At 45.9% G+C, this 26,356-nt stretch overlaps 1 protein-coding gene across 1 annotated transcript in view; it reads left to right on the forward strand.

Moving 5' to 3' along the window:
- The window catches only part of CLIC5 (chloride intracellular channel 5), a 100,036-nt gene that overhangs the window by 38,645 nt on the left and 35,035 nt on the right, over positions 1–26,356 (forward strand). The window contains exons 2-4 of the mRNA XM_046641114.1: positions 13,683–13,792; positions 17,906–18,031; positions 25,459–25,565. Coding sequence (XP_046497070.1) covers positions 13,683–13,792; positions 17,906–18,031; positions 25,459–25,565 — 343 coding nt within the window. The remainder of the gene's footprint in view (positions 1–13,682; positions 13,793–17,905; positions 18,032–25,458; positions 25,566–26,356) is intronic.

Genomic DNA, 26,356 nt, shown 5'->3' on the forward strand with positions numbered 1-26,356 from the left:
CTGCCCAAGTGGCCAGATGACTGCATATGGTTGAGGGTGGAGCTAAAGCCTCCTATTGCCCCACACAGCCAGGAAAGCCAAACACAGGACTTTATGGGGTCCCACATTGTAGAAAAACTGAAGTTCCTGCCATTGCAGGCTAGAGGATAGCGCCTGGGGAGAAGGAAGCGTGGTCGAGAACATGTGGCCTGCAGCTGCACTGACCATGTGAGGGCTTGAGCTGAGTGGGTCGGATTTCTGGACTAGTCGCAGTGCTCTCTGTCACCACCAGGGAGGACCCACTTAGAGAGCTCAAGAGCTCTCTGTGGAGGGGCGACTGGAAAGACCTCGGTTGGCGAGTGAAGCTCCTGGTATAGTTTCTGGCTACACTGACAAGTCTTTATCCAAAATGTACTCTCCATTTGCTGAACAACTCAAAATGGTGCACTTCTCTCAGGGCCTACGCAAGGACTGGATGGGGAAGGACCAGCAGGAGAAGTGGAGGGGGAGACAGAAGAGTTTCTGGTCCAGACAGGGAAATATGGACCAGAAAGAGCAGGGAGGGCAAGTTGGGTGTCTCTCTGAGACTCCAACTCTGGGGTTTGGAGTAGGCTCAGCAGCTTTTTGTCAGGTTTCTTTTTTAACACAATCCTCAGGCAATTCCGTTGTACACACTCAACTGTGAGCTCCACTAGGTCAGAGGTGACCAGGCCTGGCTGAACATGAGCATCCCCTTGAGAGTTTGGGGCGAAAAAAAAAAGCTCATGTCTGAGCCCAACCCCAGATTAATTAAATCAGAACATCTGAGAGTGGGGTCTGGGCGTGGCATTTTTAAATGAGTATTTAGAATAGACTTTTCAAGCTTTATAAACATATTTTGTTGACATATTATAAAATACTGACTTTGCAAAAATTTTCCAGAGGGTTTAGGATTTAAGTGACCCTATCTAATAAATCTCGTGACTCAGATTTCATTTCAGCTCCATAAGCTTTTCATCTGTTGTATTCAGGAGGTTTGAATAGAGGAGAGCTTACTGAGCTGGAGAGGCAGGATGACAGACTTTCTGATTTCACCAAAGTCTTTTCAGACCAGCTTGTGATATGAAGATGCTATATTCAAAACTCAACATTCAGACAACCAGAGCAGAGGGTAGATGAGTAACAGTTGTGGCATCTCTGCCATCAAAGGAGCCCAAACACCAACCTTGGTGGGAAAAGCAGAGTTCAACATCAAGACACCCTGGTTTGGTACGAAGGGTATGGGAATTATAGGCTCAGTCCGTGAATCTAGGGGAAAAGGATTCGTGATCAAAAGCTGGAACCAATCTCTGTAGGATCTTGAATAACAAATAAAAAAATATATCAAGGGCGGAAAGGCAGACTTTTGACAGTGGCCTAATTCAGTGGAAGGTGTGTTTCCTCCATTAGGATTGGTCTTCTCCAGGGGAGGCTTAAGTGAGAAGACTGCATCTTCAAATTAAACCCATGTGGGAAGGAGGTCTGTTTATTTGAGGCTGTAGATTTGTATCGCTATTTAATAAAGATTTGTGACAAAGGTTCCCGGATATTGAGAGAACACAAGGCTTCTTCTGGCCCTTAACAGAAAACTACCAGCAATCTGTCATAGACCTGATCCCTCAGCTTCATCCGTCTATCTTCCTTGAGTTCCAGTCCTTTTCGTCTTTGGGTCCTGAACTACTTGAAAACAGGGTTTGGTTGGAGAATGTTGCTCTGCACAGAAACTCAATGGCTTTGTAGAGAATAGACATGCACATGCCTATCATTGTACCAACAGCTAACCAAATATGAGTCACTTTCCCTGTCCGCCTTCCTGGTCAATGTAAAACTGCCTTGGTTTAGAAACACTCTTCTCCAGCCAATGGACAGTGGCCATAGTTCTTCTTGTGTTTGCTTTCTCTATTGAATGTATTGCTCCACACACAAAACTCTGAACACCGAGGTATTGTTGAATTTTTGTACCGTCAAAGAGCGGTCTACTGAATCTTTGCTAAGGCATAGCAGTTCATAAACAGGGATGTTTAATCAGCTCTTCCTAAATGTTTGTCTTCTGTGGTCATAATGATGATAGCTCTACATTTATAAAACAAACACCATGTGTTTTATGCATAGTATCATCCAGTCATATTACAACCCTGGCAAGGTAGATATTTCTGCCCCTGATTTGCAGATAGGGAACCTGAGGCTGAGTGTGCATATGAGTTATCAGCTGGGTAATAAAGCATCCCCAAACTGAGTGGCTTTAAACAATGATAACATGTATGTTGCTCATGAACCTGCAGTTTGGCCAGGGCTTGGTGGGATGACTCATTTTACTTCATTAGGTGTCATTTGGGACAGCTCAAAGGCTAGGGGCTGGAATCATCTGAAGCCTCATTCATTCACCTGTCTGGTGGTTGATGCCGCTTGTCAGCTGAGAACTGAGCTGGGACTGTCAGCCGGAACACTACACAATGCCTCTTCATGTGCTCTGGGCTTCTCCACATTGTGGTGGCTGGGTTCCCAGGGTAAGCATCTGAAAGGAGAGAGAGAGAATCAGGCAGAATCTATATCACCTTTTATGACCTGGTCTCAGAAATCACACATTATGACATTCCTCTATTCACCGAGGCAGCTACAAGGGCTCCCCCAATTTCAAGAAGAAGGGAAATATGAACTCCACCTCTAGAGAGCATATGGGACGGGAAATAGTAGAAAAATGAAATCTGCCACATACAGCTGGTTGGTGTGAGGGGTGGAATTTGAACCCAGGTCTGCATGGCTCTACACCATGCCCTTTACCCTGTACCACAAACTCTGCGAAGTCAAGGACAAGCCTGCCTCTAGTGCAATGGGATTTAGTTGTTAAATATTGTACCTGTGGCGAGTGCAGCAGAAAGAGCCAGACTTAGCAGCAGAGGGTGTGGACTTTGAGTCCTCTGAAGGCCTGGCGCCGGTTTGTGATACGACTTGAGGGCTGTTCTGCATTCCACGGCATGATGAGTCACTTGGAGGACATACCAGGGCCAGTAAACTTACATTTCCTGAGCACCTACTGGGTTCCTAGGGTCTCGTAAAATAAAAGACCAGAAGAAAACAAATCACCAAGCCACATCCATGCGAATGGAGGGCTTACCAACTAGATTACTGGAAGGACAGATCATTTGATATTAAAAAAAAATAATAATAAGGAATATTGTCTGACTTTTACTAGTAAGAAAACCTCAGGCAGCTAATAACAACTGGAAAGCGATTTAATTGAAATGAGGCGAATTCTAGAATAATCTGTAACATCGGCATGAGAGAGGATAAGACATGGAACCAACAAGGAAGACTTGACCCAAGCAAGCCCTGCAGCATTCCAGCAGTTTCTCTTCTTTCCCTCTCTTTCCTTTTCCTTTTCCTTTATTTAAGGCTCAGGGTAAATAGCATTTTCATAGGTCTAAAAGCCAGAGTTAATGCTGACTTGGGGAGGATAATCATGTTCTCAGGAGTAAATGAGTTCTCCAAAGGGCACCAGGCATGGAGGGGGAAGAGCAGTTAGCTGAGAGGGCAAAGGTCAGGAAGAGGAGGAGGTCAGCACAAGGAATGAGAGGCTCCACACAGACCGGCTGCCTAATTTGTGGGGCCCCCTGCAAAAGGAAAATGAGGGAGCCTTTGTTCAAAAATGATTAAGGATTTTGAGACAGAAAAAACGGAGCCTTAAGCCACGTGTGGGGCCCTTCCGAGTTCAGGGCCTCATCCAGCTGCACAGATTGCACACCCAGGAAGCCAGCCCCAGTCACACGATAGGCACCAGGTGACAAGGCAGGTACAGAGGGCTGGGTTTTAAGAAGACGGGATAATCAAAAGTTCTAGCTATAAGAGAAAAGTCAAGTAGGAGCAAGTCACAAGGCAAGAATGAAAGACAGGCAGAAAGAAAGAAAGAGGGAGGGAGGGAAAGAGAGAGACAAAAGGAAGAAAGAGAGAGATAGAGACAGAGGAAGGAAGGAAGGAAGGAAGGAAGGAAAGAAGGAAGAAAAAAAGGAAAGAAGGAAGGAAAAGAATTGCTTAGGCCCAGAAAGTGATTGAAATAGGATCATTTTAGAAGAGATGTTAAGTAGAAGCAGGGCTAGCAAGAGGTTTAAAAGAGACGCATTCACTTAGTCAAATAGTTTGGAGGTGAAAGAATCGGGGAACAAAGTCACGTAGGAGTGGAAAGAAAGGGCTGGGAGAAGGGGCATTGCTCTTGAGTGGGAAAGGACAGCTCTTTCTCAAAGAACGTGTGGAAAGACGGGAGGGTGAGTACAGACTCAAGGCAGTTGACATAAAGCTCAAGGCAGGCTGAAGGACACGCCCGAGGGCCTCAAGCACAGCAATATTATGTAAGATACAAAGTTGTAGGCAGCCTTGGGCACAAAGCCAACAGCAGACCAGGCTGGTTACTCGGGGTCAAAGGTAACATTAGATGCTGCTCTCTTAGGCAGTCACTTAAACTGAGTAACCTTCTATGTATGGAGTCTATAAATTCCTTTGGGAGGGGGTATTTACATACCTATATACAGTGGTTTATAAAACCACCTGGTGAGCTAAGGTGTTGATGACAGGTGCTGGATTGATGGGTTACCTGTCTCAGGTACTATTTTTAAATTCACCTGGTGTGATGTTTAATTTTTATGTGTCAAGTTGGCTGGGCCACGGTCCGCAGATATTTGGTCAAAACATTATTCTAGATGTTTCTGTGCAGTGTTTTTTGGATGAGATTAACTTTTAAATTATGAGTAAAACAGATTACCCTCTATAATGTGTGTGGGCCTCACTCAATCAGTTGAATTGGCCTTAATAGAAAAGACTAGCCCCCTCTAAGGAAGAGAGGGTTCTGCCAACAGGTGACCTTTGGACTTGAATCGCAACTCTTCTCTGAGTCTCCAACCTGATGACCTACCCCATCAGGTTCTGGACTCATCAAGCCTCTACAACTATGTGAGCCAATTCCCTAAGCTACACGTCTCTGTCTGTATCTGTATCAATATCTAATCTATGTCTCTGTCTGTATCTGTATCAATATCTAATCTATGTCTCTGTCTGTATCTGTATCAATATCTAATCTATGTCTGTGTTTATGGCTAATCTATGTCTGTGTCTATGTTTGTATGCACACACATCCCGTTGGTCCTGTTTCTCTGGAGAACCCTGACTAATGCCCCTGAATTCTTCCCCTTGCCTTCCCCAGGCAGCTGTCTGTGTAGAGCTGATTCAGCCTTTATAATCAACTTTAAATAAATGCTGAGAATGTCTGAAGCCCTAAATGTGTGCTTGTTACCTGACTGTTTGTTGAATGAAAAATGACTGAATGACGCTGGTGTGTTACGGCTTTCGTGACTGCTGAGAAAAACAACGTTGTTTCTTCCAGGGTAAAACTCCCTACCTTCCAGTGGACCACAAACCACCAAGTCCCATCGCTGCCAATGGAAGGATGACCAACCAAAGTATTGGGAGGAGAGGCCATTGGTATTAAAAAAGTAGTCATAATATAGAACGCTATCTGACTTATGACAATAGGAAAAAGTAGACGGCTGCAAATATTCTCATAAAGAAAGATTCTTTCTCTTCCATGTAATATGAATCATTTTAGTGCTATACAAATGAGTCATTTAATATCCAAAGAAAGTCCTCTTCCTGGGGCCTTTGTCACTTTGGTACTCTTTCCTGTAAGCGTACCAGCCTAGCATGGTGGAAAGCTAGGAATCAGGAATCACATCCCTGATTCTGCCATGGGACCGGGCTGTGCAACCATGGGCAAGTTGTCTAATCTTTCTTGGCCAATTTCCTCACCAGTAAAAAAGAGCGAGCTAGACCATATCATCCCTGAGGTCAGTTCCAGCCCCAGTCAAGTTTACAGAATTTTTATCTGTAAACTTGAAAAAATTATTTAATCATTTGAGTCTTTGGGAACAGGTTTCATGGGCCAAAGCAACAAAAAGTTGAAATGTGTCATAAATGGTGACTTAATGAACTTTCTGAAGAAAATTGAGGTTTCTTTCTTCTAGTACCTAATTTAGGACATTACCTTGCCAGATTTTTTTTTATAAAGATTTTTTTAAAATTTTTTTTCCTTTTTCTCCCCAAAGCCCCCCAGTACATAGTTGTATATTCTTCGTCGTGAGTCCTTCTAGTTGTGGCATGTGGGACGCTGCCTCAGCGTGGTTTGATGAGCAGTGCCATGTCTGCGCCCAGGATTCGAACCAACGAAACACTGGGCCACCTGCAGCGGAGCGCGCGAACTTGACCACTCAGCCACGGGGCCAGCCCCATACCTTGCCAGATTTTTAAAGGCATCAGAGAGCCTACAAATCTTGTGTTTTGAAATATCAGACATTTAAGCATATATGGCAGTCTGGGTCCAGTCAGGAGAGAGAAATCACATAGTAGTTTAAACAGGAGAAGTTTAACACAAGGAAGTATTAGCTATGATAAGAGAGTAACCACGACATATAAGGAAACTCTATATGGTGCCCTATAGCTGAAGAACAGCCAAGGAAGGATCCATGTGGAAAGGGTTCAAATCCCACTGGAGAAGCTATGGCCAGCTCAGCAGAAAGCAGAGGCGTTCACCGGTTTGGCTAAGACAGAGCTGGTCTGGAATCACTGGGCAAGCCAAAGGCCAACCTCCAGAGCAGGCTGGGAGCAGACGATCGGCAGTGGTGGCACAGGCGTGCAGTGGCGTCCAGGTGTCAGCAGGAGCAGGAGGCCCCGTGCCACGGGGGGCTTGCAGAGTCAGTCAGATCCGTGCGGACACCCTGGCCATAGACAGGCTGTGCACAGGGGGCTTTGGCTTCCATGTCAGAAGGGCTACAGAAAGGTTATCAGCAGGCCACGGCTGAAAGGTACCTGTGGCTGGGACAGGCTCTACTGGAGGGCCTTACACCCGTACCACTGTCCCTCCAGCCCATGCCAGAGACAACAGGAGAGCCTCGTCCTCCTCAGTGCCCTCCAGTGCTCTCTCCTGACAAAGCCTACCTGTATGCTCACTTCCGAAACGCTGAAAGGAACCCCTCCCTCTTCTCACAGAGCATTTAGGGGAGGGTGCATTGGGAGCTGAGACAGTGAACTGATGTGACACGTCTGTCAAGCTGAAATGCCATCCGTTTGTTTCCTGCTATTCCCCCTGGGACCTCCTCTGAATGAACCTTCGCTCTTTTGGACCTGGTACCCTCCAGTGACTGTTGGACAATTAGCAGCTTCCCCTCATTGTCTGGAGCTGAAACACCGTGTACCCGGTCGGTTCATGGGATGTCTTAAACCAGCAGCTCTCAAATGTTGTTTGTGGACTCCTGGATCCCCGAGACCCTTGCAGGAGGCTGAATATAACTATTTTCGAAGTCATGTAATTTCTCCCTGGGGTTGGCATTTCGTGATTAAGGCTGCTGGTGTTTTAGCACAGATCAGGGTGGTGGTGTGAAGGAGGAGCCATGCATGTGCAGAAAAGAGAGAGCCTGTCTCATTGATGAATGTTCTTGACAAAGCAGTAAAAATTATCTACCGTGATTAAGTCTCAGCCCTTTGAGTATGTGTCTTTTAAAAGTTCTGGCTGATGAAATGGGAAATGGATACAAAGCTCTTGGGCTGCACCCCAAAGTGCAATGGTTGTCTCCGGAGAAGCACTTGTGCGAGTGACCTGTGAGCTGAACCAGCCCCTTCTCTCGCGGAACACGGTTTTTGCTTGAAAGAGCAACTGGCAGACAAACTGTGGTTTTTCCGACTTGGTACGTGCCAGACACTTCCTGGAAAATCAATGAAATGAGCTTGTCATTTTAAGGATAACAACTGACAGTATTTATTGCCGATGATAAAATACAAGCTTTCCAGAGAAAGCTAAGAATATTGGAAAACAAGTCTCTGCCATCATGAGCTTGGCAGCTTCTCTTTGCTTAAACTTTTCTGATGAGCTAGGTGGTGATGTTACTGAATGAGACATTGTGATACTGTGTGGTGAAATGTATCAGCGTTTGGAAGATCTGCACCCCTCAGTGAAATGCTGTTTTCCAAATGACGGATTTGTGATGTCACAAAATCATTCATGGGTAAAAGATCCATTCAAAGTGCAGGAAAGGTGAATGGATTTTAGTGGAACAGAAGAACTTCATTGAGAGGGTTTTAAATTCCAGCTATCAACTAACCTTTAAGAAACTACCACTGTTGAGTTTTGGTATTAAAGAAAAATATCCACAACTATCCGAAAAAGTTATTAAATTACTCTTCCCTGTTCCAGCTATGTATCTGTGTAAGGCCAGACTTTCTTCATATACTTCAGCCAAATAGCACAAGATTGAATGTAGAAGCTGACTTCTATTAAGCCAGACATTAAAGATTTTGTAAAAACATGGAACAATGTGTGCTTACTAAATTTCTTTTTTGAAAAATATATAGTTCCTTTATATTAAAATGTTATTTATATTAACATGTAATATGTTTATTATTATAATATTTAAATAAATAAGTAAATAAATATTTAAAATATGTTTTAGCTTTAATTTATAATACAGTAAATGTTGATAGCTATAATCCACATAAATAAAAGCTCTTTGAGATCCTTAACAATCTTTAAAGGGATATAAGGATTCTGTGAGCAGAATGTTTGAGAAATGCTGTCTTAAACAAATCTCCATTAGCCACTTGAATTCACAAAATTGCAGTAAGTTGTAAGTGCAATGACTGAGGCCAGGAGAGAGAGGCGACATACTCAAGGAACATGGTGAATTAGCGGCAGAGACTGGTCTGGAACCACGCTCTCCCGCTATAATGTGTTATATAAGCCAAGCTTTTTCTCAGGACACTCTTCAGAGCGCCAGCGTTAGAATTTTGAGATACTCAAGCCACACAAAGGGAGCAGTATCACCCTCCCCTCAACATGCATCATTCTAACCAGCACTGAGTATCAACTAAGTTTCAGGCACCTGTGCTTGTTGTTGCTCAAGACAAAGAAAACCTGGCCTAGGGCTGGCCCGGTGGTGTAGTGGTTAAGTTTGCATGCTCTGCTTTGGTGGCCCAGGGTTCACCGGTTCGGATCGTGGGCAGAGACATACGCATCGCTCATCAAGCCATGCTGTGGTGGCATCCCACATAGAAGAACCAAAAGGACTTACAACTAGGATGTACAACTATGTACTGGGGTTTTGGGGAGAGAAAAAAAGAAGAGGAAGATTGACAACAGATGTTAGCTCAGGGCCAATCTTCCTCACCAAAAAAAAGAAAAAAAACCTGGCCCATGTTTTAGGGTAGCCAAGCTCATCATAGAGAGGGAGAGAGTACATGAAAGGCAATATCTCATAGCATATAATATGGCTTACCCAGCATATAACATATAATGTATAATCATACAACCTCTATAATTCCATGATGCTGTTATTATTATCATATGTAATGTTATATACTGTATAATATTTTGTGTTTTATTGTAACTTATAGCGTATAACATAGTATAGCATAGTGAGTAAATTTATTATATCTAGGGAACAGAAAGTACTTTGGGGTTATAGCTGGCTGGCAATCGTGTGTGCACACGAGGCCCATAGCAGAGCAGAACTGTGAACTTGGGAAGTTTGCCATTAGCTGTACATATTTTCCTCTTGATACTCTCCTGCTTGCGTTAGTTTCCTGGGCTCCCTCGACAAATTACCACGAAATGTGTGGCTGATAACAACAGAAATTTGTTCTCTCCAAGTTCTGAAGGATGGAAGCTTGAAATCAAGGTGTCAGCATGGCCACGTGCCCCCCAAAATCTAGGGAAGCACCCTTCCTTGTCTCTTCTAGCTTCTGGTGTTTGCTGGCAATCCTTGGTGTTCCTTGGTTTGATCACTCCAACCTCTGCCTCTGTCTTCATATGACTTTCTCCCCTGTATGTCTGTGTCCAAATTTTCCTCTTCTTATAAGGACACCAGTCATATTTAGGGCCCACCCTAATCCAATATGACCTCATCTTAACTTGATTTCATCTGCAAAGACCCCATTTCCGAATAAGTTCACGCTCACAGGTTCCAGGTGGACATGAATTTTAGGGGGACATTATTCAACCTAGTCCACCACTTTTGTGCCTATCCACAGACTCCATTTCTTGGAATCCCTTTGAACCAAAGGCCATCTAGAATTTTCCATCATACTTTTCAGGGCCTGGGGTCCCATTGAGCCTCACCTAGTTCTTCTTGGTTGATGTTTCAAGTGATTGTCACAAGCTCACCACGTTTAACCCATGAGTTTAACAAATGGTTTATGTGGGCCACAGGACTGGTGAGTTGTGAAGGAGGAAAAAAGGAAGCTGAATAAGTCAATAGTAAAAACACTAATAGCCCAATTAAAAAATGGGCTAAAGACTTGAATAGACATTTCTCCAAAAAAGACATACAGTGCTCAACAGGTATATGAAAAAAATTCTCCATGTCACTAATCATCAGGGAAATGCAAATCAAAACCACAATGAGATCTCACATCACACCTGTCAGGACAGCTATTATGGAAGAAACAAATGACAAGTTTTGGCAAAGATGTGGAGCAATTGGAACCCTTGTACACTGTTGATGAAAATACAAAATGGTGCAGCCGCTATGAAAAACAGTATGGAGATTCCTCAAAAAATTAAAAATAGAAGTACTGTAAGATTCATCAATCCTACTTATAGGTATTTATTCAAAATAATTGAAATCAGGATCTCAAAGAGATATTTGCACTCCTTTGTTCACTGTAGCAATATTCACAATAGCTAAGACATGGAAACAGCCTAAATGTCCAACGATAGATGATTGAATAAAGAAACTGTGGTGTATACACACAATGGAACACTATTCAGCCTTTACAGAGAAGGAAAGTCTAAAATATGCGACAACATGGAAGGACCTCGAGGATGTTATGTTAAGCGAATTCAGTCAATCACAGAAAGACAAATACTGCATGCTTTCACTTACATGTGGTAGCAGAAATAGTCAAAGTCATAGAATCAAAGAGTGGAATGGTGGTTGCCAAGGGCAGGGGGCAGGGGAAATGAGGAATAAGTTTCAGGGAGGCAGGATAAGTAAGTTTTAGAGATCTGCTGTACAAAATTGTACCTACAGTCAACAAGAATGTATTGTACGCTTAAAAAGTTCTAACAAGGTAGAGTTCATGTTTAGTGTTCTTACCACAAGAAAAGAAGAGAGGAAGCTGAAAGAAGGATGCAGGGACAGTGAAGATGAATGACAGATCCTCATATGTTATTTGAATCGGTCCTTCGGCAGCTTTTGTTTACTAGGCCTAGAGTCATAATATACGACAATAGTGGAAATGTGGGAGCTATGAAAGGCGCCCTCTCTAGGCCTCCGGCATCGCGGTGTGCTCATGGACTCACAAGTGGGAGGAATGCAGACAATTCCAGCACGAGCACCTGCCAGCTCTGTGACCTCGTGTGAACGAGTTCCCAATCTGGGTCCTCAGGTGGGACGCCGGGCATGGCAGTTAAGAGCTCTGGATCTGGAGCCAGATTGCCTGAGTTCAGTCCTGGGATCCTTAACCAGGTATTTTCCCTCTCTGTGCCTCAGTTTCCATATCTGTAAAAGGGTGATAAGATCCCACTACACAGGTTTCACTGAGGAATATATGAGTTAATAGTTTATGTGAAGCACTTAGAACAACGCCTGACAATATAGGTGTTAGTTATCGTTAACGTCGCTGTTTGATTTTTTTATCTAACTAATAAGAATTCCAATATTTTACCAATTCCTCCTTCAGTTCCCTTATCCACTACCCCCGCAGCCACCACCACTAGAGGAAAACAGATGATGGTGTGTGGATGTGGCTTTTGATTTTGCTTGTGTTTTTTTTTAATTCTCCGCTTGTCACTTACGTTATAACTGGCCCTGGGCAAAAGTCCTTCATCAAGATGTCTTTAAAGGACCAAGAACCAGGTACCTGTGAAGTGAGCCCTTTTGGGGACGGTCGTGGGGAACTGACATCGCAGTCTCAAGTCAGCACCAATCTATTATTAAATTAATAGTTGCCTGGCTGAGTGTGGCTTTATCAATAACTTCAGCTCTGTGGGCAGGGGTGGCACCCACACAGAGCCCTCCCACCTTTCAGATTTATGTAATGGGGCCCACGGCGTCACAGCTACTCAGGGGTGCTTCTGTTTCCAACACTGAGAAAAAGTGAGACCTGGGTAGGGATGGGTTTCCCGGTGTAGCTAAGAGAGAAGTAAAAGAACTGTAATTTCATAGCAATTACCTACAACCAGCACCGTCGAAGGCACCAGTTTTCCATGATAAACCTGAGCCTCTGCTAGGAGTGAATTGCAAGGTGGAAATAAGCGCACAGCTGGGCTCTCGTGTGTGAAAGAAGGGCCCGCTGCCTCTCCACCGAACGCCACAGCAAAACAAACCCCGAGGGGGAAAATAATGTGTTGAGCTTTGGGTGTATTTTTCTCTGTCTCTTAAAAAAAAAATCTTAGCAAGTCCCCCTTCCAGGAGGTTGGTTGGAATATTTGCAGCTTTGCAAGTAAGCCTGGGGCCCTTCCCTCGCAGCCTCCTGGTCCCTGGAGCCTGGTGCTCAGGCTACCCGACAGGAGAGCTCAATTTTCAGGGGCACCAACAGCAAACTAGAGTGAGGGGTGATTTCTCCCTCTAAGCACCACGTCGGGGCCGGTAGACCCCTCAGTGGAGATAAATTATGCAGAGATCAGTTCCTCATCCTTTCTGTTGTTCGTGTGTTTGCTGAGAATGAATTCTTTATAGAATTCATGCCTGCAGCCCACTCAGAAGTACAGGCAGCCTGACCTTTCAGACAATAAAAAATACCAACAGACTGTGCTGGGGAGAGTCCTGAGAAGGGGAGGGGGCTTAGCAGCAGTATATACGCAGCACTCAATCGCTCTCTGCTCTTGTGCCGTCTGTGTTCCTGTCTCAGCCCCAGGCCACCCCACAGAAGGCCATAACCTCCCGGAGTGAATGCACTTTTCACTCTCCTGTGTAATTTTCTCCAGCGCCCTGCACATAATTGATAGTCAGTATGTATTTGTTGAGTAAAAGGATAATTTAACAAATGAAGGGTTTATTGACATTGAAGGTCAAGTACTCATCAGAACTAAGTGAGGTATTGATTATATCTTGAGCCTGCTGACTAGTCTAGATACAGGGAGATGCGATCAAGGTCTGAGGATTTGTACTCATGACATCCTCATGGAGCAAGGACCAAAGGGTGGAAGAGGGTAAACTACAGAGGAACATATTTTGGCTAGGCCCAGCCAAAGAAAAGCATTTCTAATTGTTAGCACTATCCGCAGAATGGGCTGCTTTGAAAGATATAAATTACGGGTGAGTGGAGACACTCATGCATAGACTAGATGATTACTTGGGGGCGTAGAAGTTGGTGGTTCAACACCATTTGTGTTAGACTCTGTGATGGTGAAGGTCTCTTTTTACCCTGAGATGCTGGGGTTCTGTGGTTCAGAATGTTATGACTCTACATAACTGCCATGCTGGAAACTCAGATTTGGTCCAGCATGCATTTGCCTCTCGCTCTGTGCCAGGCATTGCGCTGCAGAGACATTAGGAAGACAACGATGAATAGGGCAACTGCCCTTGGAAGTTAGGCTGGGACGGGATTTAGTCGGTTCTCCTCAGACTCATGTTTCGGTGTTGTAATCCCTTTTTCCTTCTCGCTAATATGCACATGCCAACTCAGGACTCTGGGTCTCTTCCTTCTAGGCTGGAATCGATGGGGAGAGCATCGGCAACTGTCCCTTCTCTCAGCGACTCTTTATGATCCTCTGGCTGAAAGGAGTCGTGTTCAATGTCACCACCGTGGATCTGAAAAGGTAAAGGATGGCGTATTAATGAGGAATGTGTATAGCTGCAGAAACAGAGAACCTTCCATGAGAAGGGGAGAAAGTCTCCCTGTGGCTCCCGGCAGCCTCCTGCTCACACCTCACCGGCCAGACCCCTGGTTACAAGGGAGGCCGCAGAAGCAAGTGCCTCACTTGGGCCTGAGTGTGTCGCTGTCCTGCGAGGCGAGGTTCAGTTTTCAAGGAAGAAGGGGGAGTGGACAGTGGATCTGCAACTAAGAGTGCCTGGTACAGAGAGGGGCAGGGATGTCTACAAATCCAGGAGTTTGCCATCCTGGTAGCACTAGTGTAGTACTGGTAACATCCTGGTAGTACTAGTCCCTTCATCCTGTGGGACCCGAGCGGGACTTCAGGTGGGAGAGTGAATTTCCACGGAGTTGGGATCCAGACCACTTCTGCTTCGTTCTGTCTTTGGAATTCCTCAGGGCGAGAGCTCTGGACTATCGGCCGGCATGGAGAGTACAGTGCAGCCACAGTGCCGATAAAAACTCCAGGCCTCCTTCATGTCAGGAGCCCCACTCTTGGCCCTGCATTCTCTCTCTCTCCCGCCTTCCTTTAAGTGAGGACTAGCTCGAGGCTCACGTTCTGAGTGTTTATCATCTGCCTCTACCTTCTTCCCTGGTGAGCTTAGTCTATTCTCCCTGTCACCTTCATGTAAATTTCTCTATACCCAGAACCTGCTATCTTCTAGATACTTCCACTTGCATTTTCTATGATCACTTTAAATGGTCTATGTTGAAAACTGTATCTGTGGTTTTTCCTCTGATTTGGGCTCCCCTCCTGAATCCCTTTGTTCTTCCACTTTCTAGGCACTGAAGTGTTTCCGGCTCCCTTCTCTTGCCACCTCCATTGTCAGTCAGTCGCCAAGTCCAGGGCACTCTCCCACTGCGAGCTCTCTTGTCCATTCTCGAAGGCCACACCTGGATCAGGTTGCACTGCTGCCACTCAGGCTGTTGCTTTGTTCTTCAAACTGGTCTTCATCCTTCCAGGTCCCTCTCTCTTTCTCTCTGATCCATCTTTAATATTACGGGAAGGTTATTCTTCCTAAAATAATCTTGTGGCTCCCCGTACTCAGCAAACCTTCTCACCCCTCCCTGTGCCCATGGAGTAAAGACGTCTGAAGCCCTCCTTCGATGCTTTGACACTTTGTCTTTTCCCTGGTTCCTCCCAACATTATCTCCCAGCACTTCTCACCATGACCTACCCACCCCTGGGCTAAGATGCTTCTTCTGTCTCACAGAGGCTCTCCCCGCCTTCCTGAAGGGTGCAGCTCCCAGGTACAGCTCAGCCCCCCTCCCCGGGAAGCATCCCTTCCCCCTGACCACTCTCAGGAGCATCACATCACTCCAGCTTCCCTCCGAACTCACCCGGCACCTGCTGTCCATGTTGCCTTGTATCATCATTTAGCATTTCACCAGGTTATAGTGGCTACAGTCGCAACACTTTGCAACAAGTGAGGGCTTTCCTGTAAAACATCACATAACGTATAACCCTGTGAAGGAGGTCTTAATTCTTCATTTTACTCAAGGAAACCAAGACAGACACATTTAAATGACTCGCCCAAAGTGCCCAACTACTAAAATCCAGTCCCCTGGGTTCAAGTACCATGCTCTTCAGAACGCATTAGTTATAGAGTTTGTTTTGTCTTTCAGCTGAGACTTAAATCCCTCAAGGACAGGCTGGGATCATGTTTTAACTTTCTTTGTGTCCGCCTTGGCTGCGAACTCATTCAGGCCCCCAGCTAATATCTGTCAAATACAGCAACAGGCACCCGCCAGGCAATCATCGTCTGTGACAGCTCAAGAGAGCGGACTTTCTTACGGTTTGAAGGAATAGCTTCCTTCAGTGGAGAAGAGGAGGCCTTTGGATTATCATCTGTGAAAGTGGGGCTGTGTGTTTGGTTGGAGATCAGAATGGGAGAGGGAGCCAAGCCAGCATTCCTTAGACACTTATGTTGCTCTTTCATATCTGTTATCGCATTGATCCTGCCAACACCCTTTGAGGTGAGCCAGGCAAATCTCACAACTCCAGTTTTAGGGATAAGGAAGCTTTCTTACTGAAAATAAAAGAAAAAATATAATATATATGTTTAATAAAATATACATATTTTATAAAAAAATATAACATGTATATTACATATATAATAAAGAGGTAAAGATTTTTTTAACGTATGATGCAATGAAGTTTAGCGATTTCTAAGAAAATGGATTTCTTGTCCTGGCACCACCGTTCCTCGGCTGAGTGTCCTTGAACAAGTTACTTTACTTTTCTGAGCCTCAGTTTCCTGATCTGCACAGAGGACATGAAAGTAGTGCCTCGTCTGTAGGGTTCTCGTGAGGATTCAGTGGGGCAGGCCCTGTAAAGTATTTGCATTCAGTAGTGCAACTGGCTCAGGGCAAGAACCTCACACACATGGGATATTCTGAGCATCATCCTTCCCCTTGCGGAGCTGGCAGTCCGGTCTGGGAAAGAGGACTGATGTGCATGAAGTAATCCATAAGATAGACTTGGCTATATGTAATTAAATGCTAAGTATGTAATTTCAACCATAAATGGTGCCAAGGGTCAGCCAAGAGTGAGGGCCTCACTGACCAGTATCCCACGGCCAACGTCCCGCTCGCTGAGCTTCAGCAGCCATACGCACTATTTCCCCAGGGGGCCACACTCCAGAGGCCTTTCTTCTCTTAAGTCACAGAAAAGCACCTCGTTTCCGAATCTTTAAGCCACATAGAAGTAATTGCTGAAAAATAAAATCAATGTAGCTTTCCCCTCCCAGCTGAGAACCGAGGCTTTGCTGCCCTGTGTCAGCTAAAAAAAACAGGGGGAGAAGGTAAAGAATGTCCTCTCCTTGTCTGAAATGAGGGATGCACACAAAGTGAACAAACGGTTTAAGTTGATGAGATTTTAAAGAATACTTTTGGAGGCCGTGGACGAGTGGTTCGCCCGCTCTGCTTTAGCAGCCCAGAGTTTCGTCGGTTCAGATCCTGGCCACGGACATGGCACTGTTCATCAGGCCATGCTGAGGCGGCATCCCACATGGCACAGCCAGAGGCACACACAACTAGAATATAGAACTATGTACTGCGGGGCTTTGGGGAAAAGAACGAGGAAAAGAAAAAAAAAAAAAAGATTGGCAACAGTTGTTAGCTCAGGTGCCAATCTTTAAAAAAAAATACTTTTGGTCTCAATCATCTAAGGAGTTCCAAGTGCCACAGAAGGCAGCTGGAGAGTGTGTGTGTTTGGGGCAGGCTATGGGAGTAGCACGTAATTGAAATTCTTCTCTTCCCCTCCCAAACTGATCACGCCAGGAATTTGTTTCATTACAGACTCCTCTTCTCCCATTGTTTACTTTTTTCTCAGTTCCTCCACCTAATGTTTTCCACTCCTGACTCCCACAGGAAGTGTTGCCTTCTCAGAGAAAGCATTCGGGGTGACTCTGAGGTTCCAGCCCTGCCTGCGGATGTCGCCATCATTATTCCTCCTCTTCCTTACTCTCTTTTCAGTGTAAGCTTCTCCCTCCCCGTGCCCTCCATCTGCCAACCCTTCTTCCCCTCACGTAGCTCCATCCTGCTCTTGCATTCTGACCCACTGGTGGAAGCACCCTTGGGCATGAAGAGGGCCCCAGCTCAAACACAAGGTCACTTTCCTTCCTCTTATGCAGACCCTTAACAACACAGAAGATATTTCTTAGTATAAAAGCGTGACTGAATTCACTCATCTTTAAAGTTTGCAATTCTGATAGTGTATTTTTGTTACGCTCATTGGTGAAGGCACTTTTGAAATCAAAGCCCAACCTCTGCCCTGGGTCTTGATTTAGACAGTCAACTCTGATTACTTTCTACTTTTTCAATAGTACTCAACTCCTTCATCTTGACTTGCTCCTCTCTCACTGACTTCCACCAGACAGACTTCCGTGTCACACGGCATCCCTTCAGAATCTTCTCCAACCTCCCCTGCCCTACACTCCACATCATGTCTGTTTTTGCTGCCAGGCTTGTTGGGTAGCGCAGGGAGTCTAATTTACGGTAAGTCCCAGGTTTCCCCTAATGGGAAGTGCCCTGGATCTCTGAATCTCTGTCTCCACAGAAAGCCAGCAGACCTGCACAACCTGGCCCCTGGCACCCATCCGCCCTTCCTGACCTTCAACGGGGATGTGAAGACGGACGTCAATAAGATCGAGGAGTTCCTGGAGGAGACTTTGACCCCTGAAAAGTAATGAGCTGCTTATTTCGGGAGCTAATGACAGGAAGGGGTCCCTGTGGGAACTGGAAAAGCACAGTGTTAATTTTGAGGAGGCAAGTTTTCCCAGGAGCAGAGGACCCTCTTTTCAGAGAGTCTGGACACCCCTCCCCACCTCCAAAGGGCCCAGCGCAAGTTTCAAACTGCTCCACAGAGAGCAACTCCAAAGAGTAGATGCCCCATGAAGTGGAGCCATTGCTCCCTCTCAAACAGAGCGCTGTGCAAGTTACCGCCCTCCGACCACCTAAAGAAGCCCTCCTCCCTCCAGTTCGCTTTGCCTAAAAGACCCCCCAAGTGAGGGCAAAGCCTCCTTCATGTCAGAATGACAGCTGAAAGGCTGACAAATTGAAAAGAAGCCAGGAGAGAGGTGACCCCATGACTTACAACCACACCGAGGATGAGTAAGAGTCATGAATGTGACCAGGTCTGGTCCGAGCCCATAATTAGACACGAAAACACTGAGAGCAGCTCCTCCTCTAAACACGCACAGGGAGCGGAGAGACCAGAGGGCTGTGTGTCCCTGTTGGCAGAGAAGATGCTCCTCATGGAAAACAGGAGCAGAGAGAAGAGAGGTGAATTCTAAAGGTTATGGAAGCCAGACGTGGTCATTATACTATATTGTAATCAGGGATTTACACAATCACAAGAATTTTTTTTAATTCTAGAAAAATAATATTACAAGCCACTGAAAAGTTTTAAGCAAAGGTGATGGAGAATCCCTTTTCAGGCTTTCTTCAGCGGGTGGGGGAAGATGAGAAGAGCTGGAGGCAGAGAAATCAATTAGGAGGAGCCACTTGGTGACAGTCCAGGCCAGACAGATGGGAAGGCTAAGCTAAGGACAGTGAAATTGGGGTTCCCGACATAGTAGGTAAAACAAGTGGAACTTGACTACTAAAAACCACCATCTTGCATTTACTTTAAAGTTCTATTGATTTATCAGCTCTTATATCGCCCTTACTTTGTGCCCTCGGAGATCAGTGCCGTCATAATCCTCATTTTACAGCTGGGGAAACTGAGTCATGGAGACGTTGAGTAACTTGCGTAAGGTCACACATCTAGCCAATCACTGTTAAATTAAAACCCCCAGTTGTACTCTGATTAAGCCCTGAACGTTTATACATTCTTCCCAAAAAGGATTCTTTGTCATCCACATTGAGAGAGTTTATTTTCACACTAAGAGCGGAAAGCCGCCTCAAGCTCGTTGGAAGCAGCTGAGTGTAGACTTTAAATAAATGCATTAATTAAATCATCCAGGCAGCACCGCCCATAACACCCAGTTAAGGCTCACACAGCTCTGAACAGGACAGCAGCCAGCCCCTTTGCTGGAAGGGCCCTGGGGGGGCTCAGGCTCCGTGGCCCTCCCTTGGGACTCAACCTCATTGCTGGTGCTGGTTTGAAGTCCCACAGGACAAAATATATGCTGTTTTCAATATCTAAATAGACATTAGACTGCATCTGGGAGACCCAGAGGAGAAAGTCTGTGGTGAAGTTATTTTCCCTTTTAAAGGTAATTCCCGCACTCAGGAGTGACTGTTTCCATCAAGGCCCTTGGGGAATGGAAAATCCAAGCAGTGAGGAGTAGAGTGGCCCACCTGGTCCTTTGCCAGGCTGGTGGGCGGAGGTGTGCAGGGCTGTGCTGAGCCTGGAGGCCTGAGGTCCACTGCTAGTTCTGCTCCCGATGTGCTCTGACCCCTCGAACCAGTCCCTTCTCTGCCCTTGGCCTCAGTTCCCTCCTCTGTGGAAGGATGGCCCCAGAGCCCTTCCTGCTCTCTGATTCTTCACACCCTCCTTAGCCAGGCCCCCTTCGCCTCCAGTCCAGTTGTGCCTTTCCTGGGCTGTTTCTCTAACTCAGGGTGTCCAAGCTACATCCATAATGGGACCAAAGGGGTCCATGAGACCCCCAAAACTGTCTGCCCCATGTGTACAGGTACATTCTTCCAGAGGAGGGCCATCATCAGATTCATCGTTTCATCAGATTCTTAAACATGTCCGTGATCCAAATAGAAGTAAGCAATTGGACACTGACACAGTCTGCTCTTTTCCCTGGCTGCCCACATTACCTGTCCTGAGCTCTGCTTCCTCCAGTCTGGGTCCTTTTCTGGACTGCAGTTGTATGCATTCCTGCCACATCAGTGATGCAATGATCCACTGCGCCCAGGTAGCAGAAACTCAAAACTGTGAAAACGCATGACTCCGGAGGCCACCAAAGTGGGGGCCCTAGTGACGAGACCATCAACCATTCCAGAGACCCCAGGAGTGTCCCTTAGATGCCTTTGTATGGGTGAGACTGGGGCAGATGCCACTCCCGGTATGTGTCCCACGCCAGTGCCTCAGACCCATAAAAGGGCACCTGCTTTTCTGCCCACAACAAGCTAGTAACCTCAACTGGCTTCCCACTGACTCAAGGAGCTGGGAGTTGGGTGGCCTGTGTCCTGAGGCCCCTGGAGGAGGGCAGCCTGACCTTCCGGTTCTCTAGGGGGCAGCAAACCCCCCATAACTGCTGAGCGCAGCTCAGCCATGTGTTTCTCATCACACTGCTGTTTGTAAAAGCTGCCAGAGAGCCAAGAAATTGTGGGAGCCTTTTCCCCCTTAAAGGAGAAAACCACATACAAACACTCCAACAATTTTTTGAAAACTCACATTTGATCTCACAAAGCATTTGGTGTCAAAATGAGGAATCCAGGAAGTCTCGAGTAGTTTCTAACTGAGACTAACTACCATCCCTTTCCTTGGACTGACCCAGTTAGTGCTCACCCGGGAAGCGCCAGGATTATCATGGGGATCGCTGTTGAGGCATGCTGCTCCTAACCTTTATCTCCGAGGAATGGCCAGAGTTAATAAGATCCAGAACTGAGTGTCAGGAGACCAAACTCTGGCCACTTGTCAACAGCGTTTGTTGTGTGACCTTGGGCAAAGCTCTCTCCCTCTGACACCCTCCCTATTTCCTCATGTTTAAAATGAGGGGGTGAAACTACATAGTCTCTAAGACGCCTTTCAGCAGAAGTTCTATGATTCCACGAGTTTTTCAAAGTGTTTTCCCAGAGCTGGTGGTTAAAATAATCCTGGTTCATAGATGCTGTGATAAAAATTTGGGAGGATGGTAATCTGTTGAGGTCTAGTTACATGGTATGTCATTTAGTCAGTCAACCAACAAGCAAGTATTGAGTATTAACAGGTTTCAGAACACTGGGAGAATTGGAAGACATTTTGAATTCATTATATTAAGAACTGTTTATATCTCACAATAGTAAAAGGCAAGAACATTCTTCTAGCCCTCTGAGAGGTGGAGAAACAGCCTCAGTACCAGTAACAGGATGGTGTCGTGGCTGAGAGTACGGGCTTTGGAGTCAGAATGAGTTGGGTTCTTATCTGTACCACTAGGTCGTACTACATTGCAGTAACGAATCAGGAACAAAATCTCAGCAGCTTACCAGAATACGGGTTTATTTCTCACTCACGGAAAGTCTGAGCAGGTAGTGTGGTCCTCTTCTATCTTGTAGCTTTTGGAATGCATTTCCTCTAAGACTCCTTCAGCAGGGAAAGAGCGAGAAGAAGGATCACATGGTATATTTTTAAGGGGCAGGTCTGTGTGTGGTGACATCACTTTTCCTCCCATCCTATTGGCCAGAATCCAGTCACATGACCCCAACCTGACAGAGAGACGCTGGGAAATGTAGAGAAGCACATGGATCTTTAGTGAGCATGAGTGGTCTCTGATACAGGTAAATTACTTAAAACCTCTCCAATTTTAATTCTCACGTCTACTAAGCGATGACCATAATGTTGAGCTCGAGGGACTATCCTAGAAGGTAGTACTACTTTGCTTAGTCCCTGACGTGGAGTAAGAAGAGATCATTAAATGGCAGCTTGAAGAGTTGGAGAGGTCCGTGCCTCTTTTGTGACTGTCTCCCAGGTGCAATTGTAAAGATGATTGGTGAGTTTAGGTCTTAAATCTACAGATCCCAATGGAAGTCTTTTAATGGATAAACTAGACCCCACCCACCTCCAAGGATCATTTGCTTAAGTAGCAGAGACAAGACAAGGCGAGCACACAATCAAGGGTCAGAAAAGTCAGGAGCGTGAACCTACTTCTTGAGTGAGGGTTGGTGAGGCGAGGAAGCAGGAGTGATGGAGCAGAGACAGAGGGGAAGTCCTTCCGCTTTTCAGCTCATGAGCAAAAGGAGGGTCAACATCCAAGCTCCAGGAGAGCCCCTGGAATCAGCAAAGGTTACTCCATGTGGACCAGAGGACTGTCACTCTTTGACTCCGGTGTATCTCCTATGCCAGGGACAGGGCCCAGCCCCTGGTAGGTATTTACTGCGTGTTGCTTCAGTTGCATGAGGTCTTTTGGTTCAGGGGCTCAGTGGCCTTTGGATAGTCAGTGAGAGCCAGTGAGGGCACTTCCATCTGCAATCATCTTTTTGTTTTGTTCTTTGGCTACTATTCACCCACAAAAATTTTTTTTCATGAGAGGCCAACCATTTTACCTCCCAGAATGAAGCTTAAGTGCATGCCTAAGGTGAATGCATTTGAAAGGAAATATCTTAAAAACAGAGTGGAGAGAAATTCTCAGTAGCTAGAGCAGGGGTGCAAACTTTTCCGTCAAGAGCCAGAGAGTAAGCGTTTTTGGCTTTGTGGGCCGTAGCATCTCTGTCACAGCTCCGCTCCTGCAGAGTGACGGCAGCCTCAGACAATTTGTAAATGAATGGCCTTAGCTGTGTTCCAATAGAATTTTATTTATGAATACTGAAATTTGAATTTCCTGTCATTTTCACACATCACAAGATAATATCCTTCATTTGATTTTTTTCAATCATTTAAAAATGTAAAAACTATTCTTGGTTTGTGGGAGGTACATAAACAGATGTTGGGCTGACTTTGGCCCACGGGCTGCAGTTTGCTAGCCCCTGAGTTAGAGAAATTCACCATCTCTTTGCTTGTCACCAGACCACGTCACAATCTTATTTCAAAGATGCTTCTGTGAATGAAACACTCTTTGCTAGCCTTTTGGAGAAACAGAATATACTCTGGAGCCCACTCATTGGCATCTTTAAAGTATAGTGTAAATATGGAGCTAAAATAAATGCACTTAACATCCTGTACAGTAGCCTCCCCAAATCTAGTTACCGAAATCTGTGAGATTAATGTTGGAAGACAGACTTCCCACAGGCACAATCTTCAAATGGGACATGATGCTATAGTGAAGTCTCATTGAATCACAGTGCTGGGAAAACAGGATGGCACTCCCGTGGTCTCCCTGGACCCATGGCCCTTTGTCGTCTGGATTAGATTTGGTACCACCTGCTCACGTTTGGCTTACACTGATCGTGAACAAGTGGTCAGACTACTAGAAGTCTGATCAAATGATGGCACAAAGCAAAAAAACCCCAACGATCCCAAATGAAAATGCATTTTCTAGGCCCTTCTTTCTTTACATTATTACCTTATCAAGCAAAAACAAAGAGCACTTGATATATATTAATAATAATGTAAGGCAATCAATTTTAAGAGCATGCCGTGTTCTATGTGAGAGGGCCAAAATAGGGAAGGATGATCTTAAAGTCCCGTGTCTTGGCAGATTACCTAGCATCTTGTGGGAAACCTTGCTTTGTGCCCCCCCAGTCAGAGAGGACAAATTTGATAACTCCCAGTATATTCACTCAGACGTCCGTCTGCAGGACCTGTGCAGAGCGCCCCCTCCTGGTGGATGGAGAGAGTTCATCCACGCTGCTCAGCCAAGCTCCAGCGAGGGCTCTGGGGCTTTGAGGGTAAATAAATAGCAGAGTGGAGAGGCCACCGGACATAGAACCTGACAGCTGGTTTCCAAAGTGAGACTGCCTAGGTTGGAATCCTGACTCTGCCACCCAGCTGCATGACCTTAAACAAATTGCTTAACTTCTCTGTGCCTCATTTTTCTCATGCGGGAAATGAGGCTAAGAACAGTACCAATAGAATTGTGAGGAGTAAATGATGATTACATGGAAAGGGGGTAGAACAGCGCCTGGTACATAGTAGACACTCAATACAGCTTAGCTTTCACTAGGATCAGAGAAGTGGTGTGATGAGTAGGAAGAACCTTGCTCCAGGGATGGGAAACCAGGTTCTCATGGTGCCTGCACTATTGATTTTCCACAGGCCCTTAAATAGTCATCTAACCTCTCCGATTTTCAACTGCTTTCCCTGTAAAATGGTGATGATAATGCCTTCCGTGTCTATCTGACGGCAGAGGTCTGGACCCGGTGACCTTCTCAGGACTCGTCCAGTGGCAGGATCTGAAATTAAACAGCCACCTAACACGGCCCAAGAGTGGACAGTCCTAACTAATGGGCCAGTTGAGGAGCAGAAAAACGAAGGAACAACAACTAATTTTTAAAGGTTTTCTGGTTCAAATTGTCTAAAACATTAAACAAAAAAAGGTCTTTTGCTTTGTAAACGTAAAGGAACTTGACAGCTCACAGTCCACAGCTGTTCACCCAGAGATCACAGAGATCCACGTAATTCATAATAATGATAACCAAGCAATTGTCCCCCATCTCCTCCCACCCTTCTCTGGCCATACACATCAAATATTTGTGAAATAATATTTTTTGAAAATTAGAATTGCTCATTTTGCTAGTGCTCATGGGGTCAAAGCAGTGGATTCCCATACAAGCAAGTTTACCTCATTCAGTCTCAGAAGCAGTAGAAATAGTCCTAACCCCATTCTGTCCCTTATATTCTTCTGGCTTCAAAATGAAAGACTGTGCAAGCGAGAGGGGCTGGATCCTTGCAAATCTATCTCCACGCCTGGAAATAAAACAATTGGAAGCACTCGTCCTGCTGAGGGAGCCTGGTAGTTTCCACATGATATTACTGCACACAAATAAGAAGCGTACGAAGCTACTTCAGAAGAGGACCATAGATACGCTTCCTTTCGAGAAATGGTTTCAAGGCCTTGGTGCCATCTCCTTGCTCCCAGAATTAGCTCTGTGCAGCTGGGATTGTGATCACAGACCTGGCCGTGGATAGTTATTTTCATGTGGGTTACAGAAATGTCAGGAACCCTGTTGATATAGAGGCAAGCTCGTTGAGAATTTTGAGGAGAGACTTTTCACTGGTGCATCACTGTGGGTGGTTCCAGGAAGAGGACACATCCTGGGCCCTCTGAATGGTGTTCTGGTTCCCTGCCCACAGACTGTGTCCCCCAGGCAGCTCTCCTCACCTCACTGGCCTCTGTCTTCCCCTATCAGTGAACTAGGGCTGAGAGTACCCACCCTCCCTATAGGATGGGTGTAAAAACCCAAAAAGACTAGTAGATCCAGCTAGAAACAGGAGTGTTGCTCATGGTGATGAGAGTAGGCTCTCCCTTAAAGGAGCTCCATGTTATCACTGATCCTAGAACATCGTGTATTCCATCCCAGGTACCCCAAACTGGCTGCGAAACATCGGGAGTCCAACACGGCAGGCATCGACATCTTCTCCAAGTTCTCTGCCTACATCAAAAACACGAAGCCTCAAAACAATGCTGGTGAGTGACTCCCGTCCACTGGGAGCCCCTGGCAGCGCTGTCCCCTGCCCGGGGCATCTCAGATACTCAGGTCAGGGAAGCACCTGGAACCAACGCCGCTTGTTAGTCATCCCACACACCCTGCTTGACATAGGGGACGGGGCTGTAGATCCTGCCTTCTGTCTAGTGCAGGTGAAAAGGCCAATGGGCCTTTGCGCTGCCTTGGAGGGAGGAACGCAGTCTGCATTTCGAGCCTGACTCATTGCACAGCGTCATGCACTGCACAGCAGGGTCCTGCCTCAGCCGTACTACTGCCCACTTGTCCCAAATTCACAACCTTGCCCACATTCTCAGGAAGTCCTGATTGCAATAACAAATTTCAGCTTCCTTCTGGTCTCTGAAAGACTGCTCAGGTGGCTGTCCAGAGGCCATGGTGGGACAGCACAGTCATCACGGCGGTGACTGCGGAAGGCAGAGCCCCACCCTCTGCATTCTCCCCTCTGTGAGTGCAAAGGATGCTGGGCAGCCACCTCCCAAAGCCCTCCTTCTGGCCTTGGCTACAGAGCTTGGGACTCGGTTCTCCTGTGGTGGCTTCTCAGAGGGGTTTGAGCGCCTCGTTTAAGTTCATAGCTCTTTTGGTTCCTCATTCGGCATCGTCCTTTAAGAATTAGCTAAAGCAATCTGAATAGAACCGTCAAATTGAGCGTAACACTTGAAGAAGTGTGTTAGGCCCTGTGAAGACAAGGAAGAAGGATGAGAAAGCTTGCGTGCCCTCCGAACGGGAGAATGAGACAGCATTACAGGCTGGAGCC

Source organism: Equus quagga, chromosome 15 (assembly GCF_021613505.1).
Source record: "Equus quagga isolate Etosha38 chromosome 15, UCLA_HA_Equagga_1.0, whole genome shotgun sequence".
Lineage (NCBI taxonomy): Eukaryota > Metazoa > Chordata > Mammalia > Perissodactyla > Equidae > Equus > Equus quagga.